The following is a 22,014-nucleotide window of genomic DNA, read 5'->3' as shown; positions in this document are numbered from 1 at the left end:
AAATTTTTTTTTTTTGTATTTCAGAAAGGCATTTTTATTTCAGAATTTACCTCTGTAGGAAATTAAAGCTTGGCACACAGCTCAGTTAGAAACTAAATGATTTAAAATGGTAGTGCAGACTGTTTCATGAAATTATTTGTTGATAGTGATGAAACATAGGTAAAAAGATAGCAAAACTGTGACCTGAATCTGAACAGGTATATCTAGACTAAAAGTACCTAAATTTTAGGAAATACAGGAGGCATTCGATTGAGCAAGACCCCAGGACATACAGTCTAATCCCAGGGACTATGAGCCACTCTCTGAATGCCTGGGTTGTGCTGAGGAGATGTCTGTCTCATCATTGACCACAGAATGGAGCTTGTGGCACTTAATTTACTGACACACTTGTTGGATGCTTAACATTAATACCAACGATCAGACTTTTTGTGTGCTTCACTTTCTCAGTTGTGAATTTTCCCTCACCTGTTTAAAACAAAAAAAATGAAAGTAAAATTAGTTTCAGGAATGCAGCTGAGGATGGAGAGCAAAACCTCCCTAGTAGGAGTTTGCACTGCTGGGGCAGTGCACAGCTGAGACATGGGACCCTGTGTCCAGCAGACAGGTTGTGGTGTAGCGTCGGGATGGCAGCTGAGCCCTGTGTTTCTCAGTGAGTGAGTTTGTCAAGTCGCCAGGATTAGTTCTTTAAAAGACCTTACACTGACCATAAATCTGGCTTATAAGTATGGCTTGAAAAGCTTAGAAACTATCTTTAAATAGAATTTATCCCATTCTGATGAATTTGCTTTGCCTTTTTTTTTTTATTATTTTATTTTCCCCGAAAGGAGAGATCTGCTCTAAGCACTGACATGTACAAAACTTAAACCCATTTACATTCTGTGTTAAGCAAGTACAGTTTTAAATTTGTGGCCTACAACTTGCAAATGCTATTCTGCTAATGTGACCTAACTTATATTCAACTCATACAATGTATGTATTATTTTGAAGTACCTTTTGTCTACTGCTGTAACAGCAGTAAATATTTTTTTCTTCTGTGGATAAAATTTTACTAGATTCAGAGGTGATTCATATGTCAAAGTTGTCTATAGGGCTGTTTTGCATTTGCTTATAGTGTTATATTTGCTTTAGAGTTATCAAATGTTGTTATATTTGCAGTGCCTTCAATTTTGTAATCAGATTTACACTAAACCAAGAACAGCTACTGCTTCAGAAACTGCATTTGTGGTGAGTTTATATTTGGGATGTTTTTAAATCAAATGAGACTAACTATGTAAATAAGAATGTGTGGAATTCATTTTTGTTCCTGTTTAATTTACTTCCATGCTCTTATCCCTGCAGTCACTTCTTTTGCTTTTAATTTTGCAAATAATATACCTGGAACACAAAATAAAATATGAAAAGGTAGTACATTTTCTGTACTTGAGTTCCCATCTCAATCTCAAAACAGACTGCATGTTGGTAACTATTGTTCTAAATAAGACTGTATGCTTGTGCTTTTAAAAAAGGAAATAAGGATCTTCCTTTGATTTAAAATCAGACTTCAGGTACTGATCTTAAAATTTGTTTTGATTACTTTTTGGAACAAGCCTTTGTGTGTCTAAATTAAAATTCTACAGGAAATAGTATATTAAAGGCATAGAAATTGGTTTATGAAATTTTTTTGGTCCTTATCATGACGTTAAAGATTCAGTACTAATGATGATACAGCTTGTTTTCAATGTTAACTTTTTTAAGAGTTGCATTTTTTTCCCTCGGTATAGTAGTTGAAAACCATAGTTATCAATCACTTTGACAGAACTCATATTCTTTAAAAGAGCCTAACCAGCATGTATTACAACCTTAAGACAGAGGAGAATAGTCCTTTAACAGTCGAAACTAGTCCTTAATGTCTTTAATTCTCCAACAATTATGCTATTTTAATTGGAAGATATGCACAGTGGCTGTGAGAGGTAAACCCTCTCCCAGCCCAAGACAATGATTCTGTGCGGTGATGCTGCTGATAAGAAATACAAAATTATTTATGTATGTGCTTTAAAAAGCCTTTTCAATGGACGTGTTAAAATGGATCAGTAAAAGATTGTCTTTTATTGTTCTTTGTTATAATGACTTTTACTCACCTGGTTCATATATTGAAACTTACTTGAACTAACTGATTGATTGATTGTAAGGAAGGTGCAATCACAAAAAGAAATTAAATGTCTTATGTGTTTTCTGAATCTAAAGTGAATAAATATAAAGAAAAGGTAATATTTTTTTAAGACATGTCTGAGGATGAATGATGTTAAAAGACAAAATTCTGTGTGAATGTTTGAATAATTTTTCTTCTGTTTCCTCATTTTCTCACACTTTTCCAGTCTATTGCTCCAAAATATGTGTATACTCCCCTGAATCAACTTAAAGATGGAACTATAGTGAATTTGTATGGCGTTGTGAAATTCTTCAAGCCTCCATATGTTAGCAAAGGCACTGGTATGTACTATATTCAAGAGATTTTAAATCTCTTACTATGTTCATTAAAATACAACCAGAACAACAAATCCACATAATTTTTTGACCATGGTTCTCAGCTAATATCAAGGAAACAGAACGACAGATAGTTAAGAGATATCAGAGTCAGTTTAGGCCCAGTGGTGGAGATAGCAAATGAAGAAAGTATTAAGCTAGTACTATCAGAGCAAAACAGGGAAAAGGACCTGTACAAAAAAAAAAAAAAAAAATTACAAAAGTCCTGCACCTGTCCTTGTGGGAAAGGATTCTTGTGTAGCTGTGTGCAATTTTTCCTCGAGGTTTTGACAAGAAGTGTTGTGATGTGCTACAAATATAGCAGTATATTCTTTACGTGTGAAGTTCTGGAATAACTGAATATTTTTTTCCTGTTAGGTGAACACATTACTTATTGTGCTAGATTTGCTAGAAGATTGTGCCCTTTTACTAGGTGCTCAGTAAGTACACAGCTAGGTGACATCACTGCTGAATTTGGATAAGCAGTAGAATTTCGTACTTAATTCAGAATTAATCAAAATATTTTCTGCTTATTATAAAGTTACTGTGCATTTTGAAGTTGTTTTTTTTCCCCCTTATAAATGTAATTCTAATAAAACAAACAAAAAAACAGATTATGATGGTGATTTTTGATTTTTATGATTTTAATTACACATGCAGGTCTCTTAAATAATGTCACTAGCCGTGAATTTAGCTTCTAAATACAGAAATTTTAGAACTGAGAACCAAGAGTTGGTGGTTTGTCTGCAAAGCCTTTTGCGAACAGATCTGTTTGATCTTGCTCAAAACCTTCCAGCAACAGTCTGAAGGTGCTCAAGGCAGAGAGAGCACAATGCTTGCTCCACCTGCAGTGGAGGTTTGCTTACAGTTAGGTAGCTTAAAACAGCTAAAAGCTGCACAAACATGGTGGCACACGTGACAAAAGTTCCAGTCCCAGCTAAGGTTCAACTAATGGCTTCACTTTTTGAAGACCAAGCAATCTTCAGCCTTATTTTGAATTAGTGTTTGAGTGGGGGGAACATCTGGGGAGTCTGTGCAGATTTGTGTCTGACAGCTTCAGTATGTTCAGCTGAACTATACTGGTATACTCTGTGCTGTGGGCATGCTTAATTACTTCCTTTTGGGGCATATAGTATTCTTCTAGTTAAACAGATATACTGGTATGAAAGACCTTATTGACAGGAAGTTCTTACTCCCACTTGTAGGTGAAGTGTGGCTTTACTGTACTTGTAACTGCAGTTTGGTCCAGCACTTGTTCACAGAAAAGACCAGGATGTGCATATGCTGGTCCCTGGGCCATTGTTCAGCAAGTGTCAGCTGCAGTGAAGGCAGTCAGCAGCCATTTTTAAGTTATGCAGAGCAGTATAGGATTTTTCAAGAATATATTAGATTAACTGAATAACTTTGGGGAACTCATCAGCATTTTTGCATAGTGTTGACTGTGTCAACAGAAGAAACAATGTATGGACAGCACTAGGGCCCAGTGCCCTACTCTCTGCAGGACAGCAGTGTTGTGCTTCCCATACAGTTAGTTGTGGAAATGTATTCCAATTACTGTTTCTTATAGCAGTTGGCATGGCTTACTCCTAGGAAACCTTTTGCTCCACATTCTTACACAATGCTGCGAAGGCAGTAATGTTCCGCAAAATAACTCTGAAACATAAAAAACCCCAAGTCTGAAGAATATGGGATAATCAAATTTAAACGTTAACATTTAAAAATAGATGTAGTCATTAAGTTGGGAACTGAGCCAGTAATGGTCCATCTCTTTTTATAGCAAATATAGTGTGTGTTTGGTTTTCTCCTTGTGAGACTGTTCAACTATTATCGTATTCTACGTAGTCATTGAAAACATTAAAGTTATAAATTGCATTTTTTAAGATGAAATATTATTTTGATTGGTTTATATAGAAAAAAAGCAAATGATAGTTGTTAGAGAAAGGTATGGAAAAGATAGATGTCACAGTTCAGAAAATAGTTGGTGTTTGATAATACTGTAGCCCAGTAAAAGCAGAGAAGTACAAATTCCAGTTGTTTTACATTAAGAAAGTTACAACACAACAGATATTCCTAGATGTAAATGGGAAGTAATGGTAAGTGAAAGTACCTTCTCAAAGCATTTAGACTTAGAAAACACAAAATTTGTTCTGACATCTAAATAGAAATGCAAATATTCATAAGATACTAAATTAAGTCTGTGCATGTTGGCTGTGAATATAGCAAATGTTTTAGCTGCAGTTAATATTTAAATATGAATATAAATACAATGATAACACAGTCTTTATGCTTTTTCAAACAGAAGGACCAAATTTAAAAATTAACAAAACATTTTATTTATGTGTGAATCTTACCACTGATACTCCTTTCTGCTTGATGTGCCATTAATCTGTAAAATACTTCATTGTCAAGGTACAAGTATAATCTTGACCCGTACAGAGCAGAGAACAGTCATCTGGTATTTAGGGTTGATAGATCTGTTTTGCACAAGCTGCCAAACAGCATCTGTCTGTCACTGTAGCAAGCTTCTCAAAATCTTAATTTTGTGGTGGTGTCTGGTAAGCGCTTTATCTGTAATAATCAAGGATATTAGCAGTGATGAATGGAGGCTCTTTCCCCTTGAAAAATATTGTAGGTTTAAGACTCAGACTTAAAAGCAAATAAACAGGCAAAACAAACCCTACAAAATCTTTTAAAGGTTTTATTTCCTTTTTTCACATTACTGACATCAAAAAGAGTAAGGGAATTAATCAAATATAGAAAGTACTATTTATACTTTCTGAGTAAATCATGGAAGGGCAATTCTTAAAGGATCACATGGTTGAGATTTGTCATTTGTCTGCAAGACTTCAGAGAAATGAGGACTTTGAACATCCTGAAGACGAGCACTGGTTGCTGGAAGTCAGAAGGACAGCCATTTTTTCCGGATATATAACAACAATGAAGTTAAATGCACTGACTTTCCAGACAGCATGTCTCTGAAACAGCTAGGACAGATTTTTGCGAGTGAGTTAAAGTTACTCACTTCGATTTCATAAGCAGTAGAAACTTAATAGGGAAAATCATTATTTATTTAACTGCTCCTTCTTACATATATTAAGACTGAAGCTTTGCACCATGTTCTCACAAAGTGGGTACCACTGGAGTGGTACCTAGTGGTACCTAGTTTAGCTTTGTTAGTTTATATAATCTATAATTAAATATTCATCATTTCTATTAACAATTTTGCATTAGATGAATATTAAAACACTGATGAAGAAATGAATTTTCAGTATGAGCATAAATCGTTTATTCCAGAGAAAGTTGTTTTAATAAGCGTGCTTCAGCTCAAGACATGTAGTTTGAAATGTCTGTATATGAGAACTTTGTGTTCTGAAAACTGTCCGAGGAAGTACTTCCAGTCCTGCTTGGTACAACAGGCAGGTGGGATTTTGTCTGCTAGATCTGTTGCGAGTGTTCGAAACTATATTCTAACTTTTTTTCTCCAACAGTTTAAGAGTCTTAAGATACTTTAAATTTTTAACAAAGGTGATTTTCTCCTCTCTCCTCTTCCTTAATCCTAAGGACATCTCAAGTATTTAACCTTGAGATTTACTGTAAAAACAGTCCATATAGGAGAAAAAGAGCTTCTGTCTTTGTAGTGTCCAATTACAGAGATTATGTACTTGACCATGAAAGTTTTAGGACATTACAATATGACATTACTGCTTCCCCAACTCTTTGTTTCATGTAGATATTTGTTAGTGTTTTCCATAATGCAAGGAAGAAGTATAGCAAGAATAATCCTTGCTACTGGTTAACACTAAGTCATAGAAGTAAATGTCCTGTTTTCATGGGGAAACCTCTATGTAGCTTATTCTCTTAGATACATACAGTATATTCATATGTCACATGTTGAATTAAAATCTCATTTTATCCTACCTAGACATGCATTTGGATTGTAACTATTTTATTTTTATGAAATATTTCTTAGAATCAAAATCAGTAAAGGGTAGCATTTTCAGAAAACTCACTTCTAAAAAGCTTGAACGCTTCCAGGTCAGCATTCTACATGCTCAAAATGCAGCTTAAGAACCATAAGTCAGATTTTTAAGTGTATTTTGAAACCCTACTTTTTTATTTTCAATTTTTTATTTGATCTTGTGCCAAGTTCACCAACATTTTTAGGCTAGAATTTGCTTAAAACTATGTAACTGAAAGAATTTACTGAACTGTACCAGTTGGTCCACTTCAATTAAAATAGCTTTTAATAAGTAATAGCAAACCAGCTTTAGAATGCAACCCAAAATCTACAGTAGTTTTTCCTTCAAAGTATTACATTCCATTGTGGTTTTTTCCAAATTAAAATGTTGAGCATTTATTTAAATTTTGCAGAATGGAATAAAAACTGTTGCAGAGGTAAAGATAGCGATTTCATTTCTCGACCCCTAGAGGTTAATGTTCTGTTCCCTTTTATTCACAGTGGTTTGTATGCATTTCTTTTTTAAATAACCACTGGTTTTTATTATATAATATAAAAGATTAAAAAAATTAAAGGAAATGAGAAAATAATTAAACAATTGAATAAATAGTTAATAGAAATCTCAAGACAATCTCAAGTTACTTAGATCTACAATTTACAAATGATGGCATTAAAGCAGATGCTTAACAGATGTTAAGCCAGATGTTTCTGGTAGTTACTGAATTTTTGTATTTCTAAAGGGTATCACCATGGTAGAAGTAACAAGCTCTAGTTAAATATCTTCTGTTTGGTTCTTTAGAGGTTTAGTTTTGGGCTTCTGCAGTATATATTTGTATATAAATAAATATGCATATGCATAGGAGTGTGCGTATATTTATATTACTTCTTGTCTTGATGAGTGTAAATTGAGGGTAAATTAGCTGGTTCAGCTGCTTGGTGTTAGTACAGATATTTGTATATTGAATTATGAAGAGGGAATTTGCTACAAAAATTTCTGTCTTTTTTGTCTGTATTGAAATATAAGAAACAGAAGGCAATCTTTAGAGTCCCTAATTGCCAATGACCTTGCCAAAAATCCTTTTTATATCTCTGCAGTGGAAGTTAACAAGTTCAGGACAGTGGGTTTTCCACTTAAATATTATTCAAGAATACATATGTCATTGCCCAGAAGGGGATTTGTAATGTGATCAGTGCTTTCCCCCTTAAGAATAAATACAACCATATTTGTTAGGAACTGCTGAAGTCCTCAGTAAAACTAAAATAAATGTTTAATCAGTAAGTACTAACCAACTTGTTAGTCCTACAACATAAGTAACTACTAATATGGAAAGCAATTCTGATTTTCTCAGGATGACCAAAAAATAAATTTTTATGTGAAGCTGTGGGGTTTGGGATTTTTATATGTTTGTTGGTTTGTATGTATCTGTACACTGTGGAGAGATGCTGACTTTCTGAGCATGCTGATGACTGATGTAACACTCAGTGCATTTATGAAAGGAAAGCTATAACCTGAAGAATGACCCTGAACTGTCATGGTAGTGGAGGAAACTTTAGCTTTTCAATGGTTATTACAGGGCACCAAAACATTTGCATTTCAAACTATTTAAAGTCAGAACCTAAAGGCTTGTGAAATCAACATTCTCCATGCACATAGTGTAACCTTCTACTGATCAGCAAATAGTTGTGGATTTTTTATGAGATTAAATAAAAAACTAATTAACAACTTAAAGCAATTGTTTTCTTAAAGAACAGTAAGGACTGGTCTGAAAGGATATAAAAAACATGTGAAACAGATGCATCACTGTACTTTCATTTAAACCAAACATTGCTTATCTCTCCTTGTTTTTGTAAAAACCAACTCTGGGGTGCTACGAGTAGCATCCTTACAGATAGCTGTCCATAGCTGGTGGTTCCTCACATGATGATAAGCCTGAGTGAGAATACCACTTCATAACAATTAAGTATATTAAAAAAATAGGGTTTCAGTTTGGAGTTCTCTGTAGTGTCAGCTGAAATCTGGTGCTTTTACTGAGTCAGTCTAGTATGAAAGTAAAAAGCTTTCTTTTATAGTATATAAATTTACTGAACTGTGCATTTGTTGTGTCATATTTTTAAGACAGATTATTACAAGTAAAATGTGTCAGTGGTAAAATTTTCTTTTTAAAGAAAAGTTAATCAGTGGAGTAAATTTCTGTAGTAAAGGAAAATTGACTCCAATATTTAAAGTTCCATTTATTTATTTATTTATTAGCTTGGTAACTAAGGAATTTTGCGTTGTTAGAAAGTGTGTTGAGAAAAATCAAAAGTTGGACCAATGACATTTACTGTATTGCTTTGTTTAACACTGGGACATTATTTAAATTCAACAGTTCTGTTTAGAGTTTGAATCATTTTTTTCAAAAAAATGAATTCGGTCACTGAACTATAATGATGCTGTGGAAAACAAAATAATTTTTACGTTTTAGCTGGAGAAGAAAAGAAGGTGGATTTTTATTTTTAACCTTCAAAAACGACTTGCTGGATGAAGATTTCATTAAAAGAAAATCAGTCTTTATGCTTTGTTCTCAAATACCTCTACTGTAATTAGGTTTACTGTAGAAGTGATGTTTTGAGGTGATGATTAGGAATGGAAGACTAAAGTCACAGAGAATCTGTGTTATGTAGATGATGTTTCTAGATACATAAAGCATGTGTAATATTTTATACTGCTTTGACTAGGATGATCAGTCTTATATGAGTGTGCTAATTGTGCAGAAAATTGAGGCAGTGTGTTAACTTCTGCTATTAAATAGGCAGTTGCACATGTGTGAAGCTGACTAGGTTCTATAATCACAGCATCAGAGAGTAACCACCATTTTAATGTGGAGTATTTTTGGTATTTCACTCTTGATTCCAATGTTGGAGTCTTATCAGTGCACTGTAGCATGTTACCCTGTATCCTCAAAGGGTTGTAATTCTATGAAACATAGATGTTTCTTTTTAATTGCTCATTTTGCTTGTATTTGCAGCTGACCTGTTAAGTTAACCTCTAGAATTCATACCCAAAGAAATACAACAATCCGTCTTAAATACTGGCAGTTTTGTCAGTCTGTGACTGGACTTTATTTATGACATTCCTAGCACAGAACGTCAAAATAGGCTCTATGTGGCACTGTACCTTCTACCTTTGGCTAGAGTGTGCAAAAGAGTGATGCTTAGCAGCTTCTGAGTGCAGTAGATGGTAATTTATCATTATTGAGTCTGTGTAAAAATCTCGGGGAAGAAGAAGAGTAGTAGTTTTGTAGAAATATTGGAAGTTTTTATATCTGTAGGAAAAGTAGTTTTATTTCTGGTAAGCCTTCACTGGATTTCTTTCAGCACTTGATTCACTCAAATCATTAGGGAATTTATACTTTTAAGTTTAATGATTGTAAAATTTAAGGGTGTATGTGCTGGAAATGGAAGAATATTTCTCTTGAAGGCATGAGCAGTGTACATGCAAGCAGGTATTTTAATCCAGTCTAACATATCTGTCTTCATATTTGGGGAATCTTTTCACAGAGTTTACATATGACAATTGTTGTCTTTTGACTGCCTTCCTGTACCTTTTATATATAAGGCAAATCTGTCAGTTTTAGTGGACTGATAGCATTCTCTTTCAAAGCAGTCTAGCAACAAAGCAGTCTAGCAAAAAGATGTCTGCATCTTTTAAAAATGCATGATGGAGCTTTTATTGACTTTGTTTTAGAACTGTGACACCTTCGTTCAGTTCCCAGATATGTAAACTCTGGTTTACTGTTATCACTAACGACCTCATAGAATTATAGCTAAAGGAAGGTGGGGGTTTCGATCATTTGCATTTTTTTACTTTTCTCTTTGGGTTTTTATTTTTGAGAGATGAAAAGGTGTCTGTCAGGGCAAAACAGATTTGACTTGAGGAATTTAATTCATTGCCGGTTAACATAAACATTTAATAACTTATTCAGAAATTGAGAAACAAAGAGAAACATTTGAACACTTAGGGAAAACACCTTTCCTCCACCTCTCCCAGGCTCAACTTCACTCCAGACACTGCTCCCCCCTCCTAGTCTCTACTCCCCTTGCTGTGGTTGCAGGTTACTGTGTCTCTTGGAGGGACAATGGGTGATGCAGGAGATTGGGGTCAGTACATAGCACTCTTCAGGCAGGTGAAACAGCTACTATGTTGTGAAAGAGCAAGTGTGCTTTGACTCTGCTTTTATAAACTGAAATGGAAAATACAGATTTCATTTATGTCATCTGCAAATACTACTCTATTCTGGGCTGGTTTTGCACTGTCGTATTTGTATCTTTTTTTGATTTTACTTTTAAAGCCATTAACAAAAGTGCAGTTCTATGAAGTTTAACTTCAAAAGGGCATATTTCAGATTTTTGCTCTATTTTCTAACTACTGCTGTGTGACTGTATTCTTGCAGTATATATATATATCTCCTACATATTTTGTTGAAGTGAAAGATATGTAATTTATGTTTTAATTTGCTTTTAGAACTTGTAGAACTCATTACCTCTTCAGAAGGCAGTGCAAAAATAAATCTTAGAAAAGAATTTCATAAGATTGTACGTATACTCCTCATTTATGCTCCATAAAATGGAGAAAGTAATTGAAACTTGAAAGAAAAGCATGCCTGTTGTAGACAGAAGAAAAAGTTTTGTGTATTCCTGGCTCACAGACCTGTGCTTAATCACAAATTTAATTTTCAGATTTTGGGCTAATTATCGGCAAGATGGGCCACACTTCAGTTGTTACGATACTGTAAAAAAATTAACTTTGGAAGAGTTACACAGATCATAGAAGAAAAAAAATTGGCCATATGGGTGCTCATCCCAAATTTAATATCTGTGTGTTAATAATTTCGTAATGCCTGTTACTGATTCAGACATTTTTTCATTTTACAGATTATTGCTCAGTTGTAACACTTGTGGACCCATCAAATGTGAAGTTAACATGCACTCTTTTTAATGGAAATCCAAATTCCCTACCAAAAATTTACAAAATTGGAGATATTGTTCGATTTCATAGAATAAAGGTATGTACTACAATGTTGAGGGTTTATGTACTTGTTTTTCTACAATGACAGGACCATAGGAATAATTTAATTCTATGTGTACTGAAATTAACACTTGGAGATATTGGATAAAGCAGTTGATTGATAAAACAGCTGTGGTTATGGTATGAACCAAAACTGAAAGTAAACTATTTTTTTTTTTTCAACTACTTGACAGAAATCATGTGATGATACTTCTAGATGAACAGAATTTAACTGACATTAATGTGCACAATTTATTCTTCAAACTAATAGGATTAAGGAGTTTATTTAAGGCTTCTGTTGTGGAGCAGTTTAGGTCAGCTGGAGAGTTACTCTGGTAAAAGGAATCTATCTGGTGTTGTTAATGTGCAGAATGCTCGAGCTGCTGCTTCTCTGTTTTCCTGACTTACACCCTATTCATCTGTATCAAAGGTCATGCAGGAAACAGTGTTTATTAGCTTTGATACTGCTTCTGCTGGATGTTTTTCTTACGCCTGCTGCAATTGTATAAGGAAGAGGAACCACACTACAGGGACCAAATAGAAGTCTTGTAATGTTGGACCGTACTTACAGAGGTGCAGAACAGGACCAAAAACATGATTTTACCATGTTGCATATTAATTTGCAACAAAACCATACATAACTATATACTTTCTTTTAATGTAAAATAATTGTAGCAGAAGTGAATAAATGTCATGAAAGAGGCCAGTGGAAAAAAATAGTTTGCATATTTGAACACTCTTGAGATATCTAGGAAGTTTAAGATTTTACAAAAGGATGATAAAAGGGATAAAGATCCGTAGTACTTTTTGTACGTATGTACATTTTGATATGCTGTAGCAGGAGAACAAAGAAGAAAACCCCATGACAAAAAATGTAAAAAGTGGTAAGATTTATCCAGTGTTTGAGTTTTGTACCACTGAGATTATTAAGAAAGAACTTGTTAAGATTCAGAAACAGTCTTCTGTTATTCATGTATATCATAAATATTTACAATTGAGAGATAAGTTAGCTAGCCTATTCTGGGTTAGTATAAAGCTTTCTTAAGGTTATCTGTATGTATAATTAGAGCAGAATGAGACTGTATTTAGATTTTGAAGCCTTTGTTGTTAATCACTACTTGAGATGTGTTAGTCTTAGAAGTTCATTAATTTTACTTCAGATGGGAAAGTCTTATGCTAAATTTTAATATTTTCTCTGAATCCATCACAGTGAGAGTTACACATATACACTCATTTCTGAAATTCAGTGGAGATAAAAAGTTGTTTATTGCTTCTGAAAACAAAGTACATATTTTATAATACTTAAGTGAAAAAAGAGAAAGTAGAAAGGAGTCTGGTCAAAATAAAAGAATTGAAAAGTTGCATGGGTGTGGTAGGTTAATACTGGATTTTTTTGAGGTATCGGAAGTACCCATTAAAAAACCAAACAAGACCACTGTCAGGGAAGTTATCTATGCACTCTGTTTTATGCAAACATAATATTGTCTCAGTTCCAATATTTTTAACACAAACTTATTTAGGAAACCTACTGATATAGCGTGTGTTAGGAACTTCACCATTCTCTTGATTTGGCATCAGTTTTTTGAGGAGATCATTCTAGAATCCTTGTCAATTGGTACTTCACCATTCTCCAAGATGATGTTCCAGTATTTAGAGTCCATTAATTCCTTCCCCATATACACTTTTTTTCTCATCACAGTTGAGCTGTTGTAAGTTGTTTCCAGTCCTAACAGACATCCAGCTGCTCACAATCCAAGCTGACAGCTGGTTTAATTACTTTCTAAGTTAGAATGATCTAGAGTCACTAAATTGTGAATGGGAATGTTTTGACTACCCCTGACAAACAGGCTAACAAACAGGTACTTTGGAAGTTTTCATATCTAATCTACGCAGGTAGAAATCTGACACAAAAGGCTGGTGCCAACTGCTGGGAATAAACTGGGATGGGGAGGACCTCTTCACCCACAACCAGCATAGTAGGTGTGATTACTGTACAGCAGTTTTCAATTTAAAAAAAAAAAAATCAACTCTGACTGGAGTTCTAATTACACTTCCTCGGGTTCACTCTCCTCTGCTTTTGTCTTCAGACCTTAATTACCTTCTATTCTCAAGAGTAGCAGAGGCCATAGTCCGTCAGAGCTGTGCTTAGCAATGAGGACAGGTAGATATGCATAGTCCTTACAGCATGTAGTTTACATTTCACCTGTCCCAGATATGCTTTTTAGAGACTTCCAAGTTGACATTGATAGCGAACACGTTTTAAAAATTGCTGCTCCCAGTTACACTCTCAGCTACTAACTTGTAGAGGTGTTGCCAAGGTCCAGTGGACAGACCTAATAAGAATTTAATGGAGAGGATTCTTTTGGGTCCCTCTGCATAGAGAACAACTTTATTTGCTCAGTATTTGTTGTGGAGAAGGAAAATTTTAAGTGTGTTAGTAACAGAACTGAAAGATTACCTAGTTTTGATTGCATTACTGTTAATATTTCTTGAAGTACATTTTTATGCATTTCATCTTATTATGATTTCTCATGAATTATAAAATTTAATGATTTGCAGTACTGTACTTGGACCTTCAACCACAGTCAGTGCTCTTCAGAGATTGCTAGGGTGGGGGGACAGACCCCTAAAACACCAGTTTAAAAGCCAGGCCTGAGATCTATTTGTCTTGTATCCTTCTACATTCATGGCAAAAGAGGAGCTTCCTTAGGTGGACTTTTCCTTGGAACTTTTTTGATATGGTTCACTGTGGATACTCTTAATATCTTAGAATTAATACCTAATGGCTATGCTGTTAAAGAGAGGGAAGAGGCACTTCCAATGAAGTGAATTGGTATTTCATTTCCATTTTAATGTTTGAGAATTGGAGAAAAATGAAGTGTGTTTTTATTTATGTGTTCATTTTGTTCAGGGTAATCTAGTTCATTAATACAGTCACTGTCCAGGATGTGTTCTGGTGGTTCTTTTTCCGGAATACACAGCATTGCAGAGCTGTGTGACTCATATGAAACACTTGGAGAATGAAGACCAAGGGAGTGCCCTCATTATAAACTTTACTTGGCATAATGCAATCTCTGTACCAATTACAAAGCCTTAATCCTCTAGCTTTTTGATACTATTGTCTTCTCCTATTTTTGTGCCTTAGCTTCTTCTGTACATAGGCTCCAGTTGCTGTAACAAATGAAGTAGAGTCTTAAAGTTGTCCGCCTGTTACACAGCACTATTTCATGACTGCTGCACTTCTCAAGTCGTGCACTGCATAGGAAAATGTCCTGTAGAAAAATAGGGTAATGGAATGTGATATCATAACATAAATGCACCATGATCTGAGCTGAGTTTGCACAGACATCAGTAACTGTGTCATCTACTAACTTTGGAATAATTATGGACTATAATCTTCTTGTTTTATTTTTGTGGCCAGATTGTAGAATCAGAGAATCAGAATCAGAGAAGGTTGGAAATTACCTCCAAGATCAAGTCCAACCTTTGACTGAATACCACCATGCCCAGTGCAGCATCCTAGATATTTAGACAAACAGCAGGAAAAACAAATTCCTTGCATGCTATCAGTTGCATATTCATCTGATTCAAACTCATTTGATCTACAATATAAATGCATTGCCTCTTTGAACAAAAGGATTTCATAGCCATGATATAGATGTTTATTCCTTCCACAGGTCAGCAGGTTGACAAGTCTAAGACATATGTTTTGCTAGAGAGTTTCTAAGCTGTTTGCCTGTCCACAGAGAAGTGCGAATCTGAATATCAAATATATGGAGTGTGGCTTCATAACAATGTAGAAGTATCACACTCCCTTTTTTGTTATCCTTTCTATTTCTGTTCTGTCTGTCTTCTTGTCCATCACTCTCCTAAACCTCATAATACTTAACATAGCATTCCTTCCACTGTGTTACCTACTTTGATCTTTGAGCCAGTATGCTGGTATTTCCAGGAGCAATCTTACTTCTGTACTTTGCTAGCAGTTTTCCTTGTCTTTGTGTATTCACTCCTTTAGTTTAATCCAATTTGTATGATGAAAGTTGATTTCTTTTCCTTCTTTCTATTTGATACAATATAAAAGGCACTGAAAGACACAGAAGAAGTATTTGCTCACTTCTTATTCCTGGGTAGCTCTGGCCATAGCTGTCAGGTTGATAAGGATCAAAGTCTGAAGCGTAGATATATAACATTAAACTTTGGCAGAATTTAGCTCTCAGACTCTTAGTGTCTTCTGACTAAATGTGGTCCAAATATATAAACTTGGCCAAAGTTAAGTTTGAGACTTTCTGCTAAAAAGGATGTCAAAGAACGTATTGTTGTCTGTTGTACTGCAGCCCTGTTTCTTGCTCTTAAGAGTGGAAGAAATTAAATTTCTTTTTACTAAACAGTAAATTAGATTCTTTTAAATACAGAGAAATCAACATTTTTCTCAGAAATACCAGTATTATTATTGCTTTTGGCTTCCCTTCAAAAATTCTGTAAGGCATGAAACTCTCTTTGAATGGAATTTAAATTAAAAACAAATATTTTTCCTATAATAAATAACATCAGGAAATACTGAATGTAGGCAGTGATAGTTTCTATGTAATTTGAAGTATTAAAAATTTGCACATATGTTTTCTGAAATTTTCATCTCAGCACTTTTGGTCAAGTTACCTGATCATATTTTAAATATGTAGAAAATATTCCAAAATAGTAATTTTTTAGTTTACTAGAATTTTCTTAAATTTACGATGCCACTTTCTCTGAGGAGTATTTCTAAAGCAGTATCACAATGCCGGCTGTTTTCTAAAATTATTGTCAAAATAGTAATTATTTCAACCAGCTTAAGTATATATGCTTTTTGCATACAATTTTTTTCCAAAAATAGTTATATGTTCAGGTGAATTGAATTGAAAAGGTAAATGGAATTGACAATGTTTTGCTCATTTTCTTCTTTAATTTGTATTTCCCTTGCTGCAGATGTTTCTGATAATCTTATTTTGCAGATAGCAATTCTCAGGAATGGTAGAGAATAAGCTATAATTTATGGTCCTAATATCTAGGTGTGTTTATCATGTCTTCATAAAAATTCATTTTATTTCCATGCGACTATCGTTGTTAACTTTCTTTTGCAAGGTGCCTGCAGAGAGTTTTTGTAGTTCAGTTTTCTTCTTTTCATATTTAAACATATTCAAAATGGCTTAATTTATACTTTAAATGGCTTCTCTGTTTCATTATTACCTCTCTGTTCTTATAGCTGGAGTTACAAGTACACCAGGATTACATTATTAAAATATAAGAAAATGTAATCAGTATATTGTATTATGCAAACTTGTTTAGAATATTTACTTAAGATGAGAAAACATTTGCAAATAAACAAAATATACCAAATGCATTTTGGTGGGGTTTTTTTGACAGGAAATTTTTTGTCATACAAACATCAGTGACAATCATAAAAAAAATCTTCCTTCTTAGTATAAAAACGTGTACGTTATCTTAGTGTATGTTGTTTTTTGATATTCTGAGATGATCTGTGACTGCAGTGGTTTTATAATAGTCCTTTGCTTCTACAATTTAACAGTTTTGATAGAAAACTACCTTGGAGATGCTATTATTCCAGCTTTATACACAATCTACTATCACACTTTTCCATTTAGTGAGATGAATAACACCAGCTTCGGTTAAAAAAAAAATCAGGTGTTTTAGGTTGCTCTAAATCTATTTATAACTATTTCAAGATTAGCTTCTTGATAGAGTTGTACCCCGTAGAAATCATTAGAGTTAATTGTCTGTACAGTTTGTTAGGGTGACATTTCACCTATTGTTCTTTAGTTTACAGAAACTATGGCAAAGACTCCTTCAATATGTATTGGAATTCACTTGTTTGCTTAGAACAAGCCAAATGCATTTTATCTGCTCCATTTTTGTCCTAGAGGATATTTTTATTTAGCAACCATTATTTATTAAAAGTATTTAAAATTCTCAAGAATTTTTAAAGTGATAGCCATCTGCCTCACTTCCCTGTTTTTCCCACGCACACACTCCCCCCACCAATTAAAAAAAAATATCCCCAAGGCCTCTAGAAATGACAGAAAATCTACTGAAGGGGAATTGTTGTCATATACAAAAGTCCGAGGTTGGCTCTTTTCCGTAAGTTTAATTCAATTTCAGAATCTCTTTTGTGGAAAATATAACACGTGTACAGAATCATTGCTTAACTTGATCTGAGATCTGCTTAAGAATGCCATAATGGAATAACATTTTCCCATGGATTTTATTCGTTTTACACTCCAGTGATCCCTCATCACTTTAGCAATGATTTGTTTTTAAAGGACAAGTCTGGAGAATTTCTGCTGACCATCATCTGTTCTATGGGTCTGACATAAGTAATTTTCCAGCTATGAAATTCTTTTTTCTGTAACCCATTCTACAGTTACTTCTTCTGTTTCCTCTGTTGGTCACTAAATAATATTGTTGACTTCTGTTTATCTTTGAGAGCACTCAGTGGCTTCTCTACCTTCCTATGCCTAAGGACATTTCATTTTCCTTCAAGATCATTGGTAATATTCTCATAATGACAGTTGAGGTTTACCTTCTTATATATTTTATTTCTTTTGTTATTTTTAATTACCTTTCCATACATAAAGGCTGATTTCAAATTCACTAAATGGGCATACTGGAAGATGTCAGAAGTACAGTATATTTAAAGAGAACCTCCTTCATGCTTAAAACGTGACATAAAGGATTTGGGAAAAAGGTAACGTAGCTTATGGTGAAATATTAGTGGAAACCCAGGGAGACAAATTATTTCCTGAAAAGTTTGGAGTCTTCACAGAAGACTAGGACAGAATTTTTAGTAAGAAAGAAGTCAAAATGTTTTTATGATGATTTAAAACAAGAAGTGAAAAAATAAATGAGTAGGTAAATTGCAAATTAAAACACTTTGAAAAAATTTGACATGTCAAATAAGATACTAAAAATACTCTTGAAGTGTATTTTGATAGTGGATGAATGAGTAAAAGTGATGAAAGAGTTTTCCTCCCCACTGGATGTTACCTGTTTAGAGAAGCTGTGGAATATAATGCCAGTGGCAGCAACTAAAGTAAATCTGTGTGTTTATATTAGATAACATCTTACAGTGGAATGTTTTTTTCCAGGTTGTGGGTAATGAGGCACAAATTGATTATGAAACTATTTATTTTCCTGATTGGTCTGTTGGCTTTTCATGTATTTTCAATATTTAAACATAAAGGTTAAAAGATTAAAGCTTACTAGTGTTTCACTGAAGGAAAACTACACTGTGAATTGATGTGCTCCATTGGTCAGGTCTGGAGAATGCTTAAGTAAATCAAAGTTTATCTTAGAGATGACCTTTAATGCATTTATGCATTATGTCACAGTAGCAGGGATTAGGGGAGTTCCTGTCACCAAAATTGAATTGCTTTGCTTATGAATTTCCAAGGTCAATGAATGCTTGATTTGTGTGCTTTTTAAATTTCAGGGTGTTTATAAAATATAGGCCAAAGTAATTGGTGATCTTTTGCTAGAAAATGTTGCTGTTTAGAACTTCTGACACACATTTCGCATTCTGCACTTTCAAATCACTAGGATTTTCAACCATTTGAAAATTGAGCACTGGGAATCCTATACTAGATTGTCTCACAAATGCTATATTCATAAGTATTATCACTTACTTGGTCAGCAAACATTAATTAAAAAGGGATGGATCAAAACAGTTTGAGATTTCTGGATAATGAATCATACAGTACTTTGATATATATATATGTATATATTTATATATATGTATATTTTTTTATATATTTATGTATATATATATATAAAGTGCAGGGAGCAGTCAGACTAGTTTAGATCCTTGAAGGAATGCTTCAGACTTTACACATTGTGTTTTACATGGTAGCAGATACACAGCTAAATCAGCAAGATTCAGGGGATCTGCCATGTTCAGGGCAGTAGACATTGAGTAATTGTGAAAGCTGTATTCATAATTCAAGGAATGAAAGCTGGTCACTGTTTGCTTTATGAAAAAAAAATACTTCCTAGAACTGACGTTTTCTGTTTCAGTTCTGTAATACTGGGGAACAGGGCTGTTGTGAGAGGCAGAAAACAGGAATCCATAACTTTGCTCTGCCATTGCTCTGCTGTGTAAAAATTAATTTCTTCTTTGCCTCAGTTTCCTCATTTGTAAAAGCAATCCTGATGTGTTCCCCACACAGATATTTTGATGTGTGTGAATAAAATACTCTGTAATGATGCTGTGCATTTACAGGCATTAATCTACCTCTTAAAAAATTTTTTGTGTAAGGTTATATTTTCTACCTACTTATTTTGTTTTCTTATGTTAATGTTAACTTTGTTTTGTTTTGTTTTGTTTTTTTTGTTTGACTCTGTTCTCCCCATAGCACCAGAAACAAAAATGATCGATGGTCCCTTCTTTATGCACATGATAAAGCAGAAATGTATTTTTATTTCCATACAGTACAAACTTTTTTTTTCATTCATATTTTGTAACAGATCAGGGAATACAATGGACAAATGCAGGGAATTACCAGTGGGGGATTTGCATCCTTGACATTTGATGGAACTGTAGGAGCGCCAGTAGTTCCTCGAACTTCTAGCAAAGTGTACACTTTCATGGATGAAGAACATAAAACAATAGAAGAATTACGTGTTTGGGCAGCCCGTAATATTTCCATCCCTGGACCAGCAGCAAAATTGTCTAGTGTTCAGCCAATGCTGTTCTTTGATCTCACTTGCCACCTGGTAGGAAAAGCAAAAGTGGATGGATCTTCTTTTCTTCTAAAGGTAGACTTATTTTTTTTAATAATTTGTTAGATTTATGTATTCAGATGTTGTGATACATTTTTTGATAAGGCAGACATATTAATTTATACCCTGAGATTAGCTCACTTAGAGCATGGTGCTAATAACACTAAGGTTATGGGTTCGATCCCTGTACAGGCCATTCATTCAACATGATCCTTGTAGGTCCCTCCCAGCTCAGAATGTTCTGTGAAATTCTGTGAAATAATGTTATGTAGGTAAATGTTTTGACTGTAAGCAAATTTGTGATCTTGGGCCATTTTATTTCTATGAAAACAAAACAGAAACCACAGTACTTTTTGAAGTTGTTCACCTGATTTGTTTTTTAAGAGAGGTTTAGTAAGATGGCATTGTATGGGTCATCATTTCACATTTGTAGATAAATATTGCAAGATTTCTTAACCTTGAAAAATGTTTGTTTTAAACTTCAGTCTTGTTTTTTAGTTAGCATTTACTGCTTGTTTTTCTAGATCAGCTGGGTATGATTAGTGCAGTAAGTAGCACTATCTAAAAAAGAATTAATGTATTAGGTTATCTGTCGTGATGGATTCTAGGTAGTTTCTCTTAGTTATACATAAGCACTTTGGGCATCAGTGCTCACTGAAAATACAAAATGCCAAGTGCCACACAACAGGATAGTAATATCCAAGGGTGATCCTTAACATTAACTAAATAAAAGGGAGGTCTCCATAATATTCCTGGGTTCAACTCCAGATGTATCAGTCTGAAGTTATTCTGAAACTCCTCTGCTTTTATTTTTCTGTATTTTCTAAGTTGATTGTTAAAATGTGAGTGATGATCAAGCTGTTATTTTCCACTTTATGACTTCATAAAATTATTTATTGGTTCTACTGTGTTAAACTGTATTGTTACAATGTTTTTAGAAATAGCACGTCATTATTCCTTCATTAAAGCAGCAAAGATTTTTCTAATACAGAACAATGCATGCACTACATAGAAACAAACCTTAAGTGAGTGCTATAACATGCTCTGCAACTGATACAGACATTTCCATTTAATTATCCCTTGTGAAAGACATATCAAGTGAGACCCAGTAAAATTTCAGAACTTTGTGATCTGTAATTATGTTGTTAATTGATAAGTATATCTTCAGCATTGAAGGACCCTTTGCAATGACAGAGACAAGTGCTTTCTCAAATTATTAATATTTCTCTACACACTTTCCTGTGTTGTAAGATTCAAAGTCGATTTTGTCACTTTTGTGTAGTAAAGGTAATGACTTAGGGAAATCTTAGGGTAGACTTAGGAAAATAAAAGTTTGAAGTTAAATAATAATAGATGAATTTTTCTGATACATAATTCCTCTGACAGTATATATTTTTAGCGTTATAAAATATTAAATACTTAAATCCATATTAAAATACAGCAGACCAGCTTAAAAATGCTACATTAACATTGATATGCTGTTGGTAATTCCCTCTATTTTTCAACAATGGCAAAATCCATATCTTACATCAGATATTGGCCATGATAGAAGAGAAACCTTTCTAAAAACTTTTAGACGGATCTCTGATTATTTTGTTGATTTGTTAAACAAAAAAAATCAAACAAAACCACCAAGTCAATGCCAGCTCATGGAGTGATCATTAAATACTATTTTATTGTATTCTTTTGGTTATGCGTTTTATAATAATGATTTACATTTATCATGTTATTCCAAGTA

At 33.9% G+C, this 22,014-nt stretch overlaps 1 protein-coding gene across 10 annotated transcripts in view; it reads left to right on the top strand.

Annotated features, from left to right (window-relative positions):
- POT1 (protection of telomeres 1) overlaps window positions 1-22,014 on the top strand; it is an 85,199-nt gene that overhangs the window by 15,842 nt on the left and 47,343 nt on the right. For 8 of the 10 annotated variants that reach the window (XM_027639683.1, XM_027639682.1, XM_027639681.1 and 5 more), the window contains 4 exons: window positions 1,156-1,224; window positions 2,355-2,469; window positions 11,375-11,505; window positions 20,022-20,312. In XM_027639683.1, the coding sequence (XP_027495484.1) occupies window positions 1,156-1,224; window positions 2,355-2,469; window positions 11,375-11,505; window positions 20,022-20,312 (606 nt within the window). The remainder of the gene's footprint in view (window positions 1-1,155; window positions 1,225-2,354; window positions 2,470-11,374; window positions 11,506-20,021; window positions 20,313-22,014) is intronic. The other 2 variants (XM_027639686.1, XM_027639687.1) reach the window with 1 other exon arrangement.

This window comes from Corapipo altera, unplaced genomic scaffold, assembly GCF_003945725.1.
Source record: "Corapipo altera isolate COAL_440 unplaced genomic scaffold, ASM394572v1 1b, whole genome shotgun sequence".
Classification (NCBI taxonomy): Eukaryota; Metazoa; Chordata; class Aves; order Passeriformes; family Pipridae; genus Corapipo; species Corapipo altera.
This window is presented reverse-complemented; position numbering and strand designations above follow the sequence as displayed.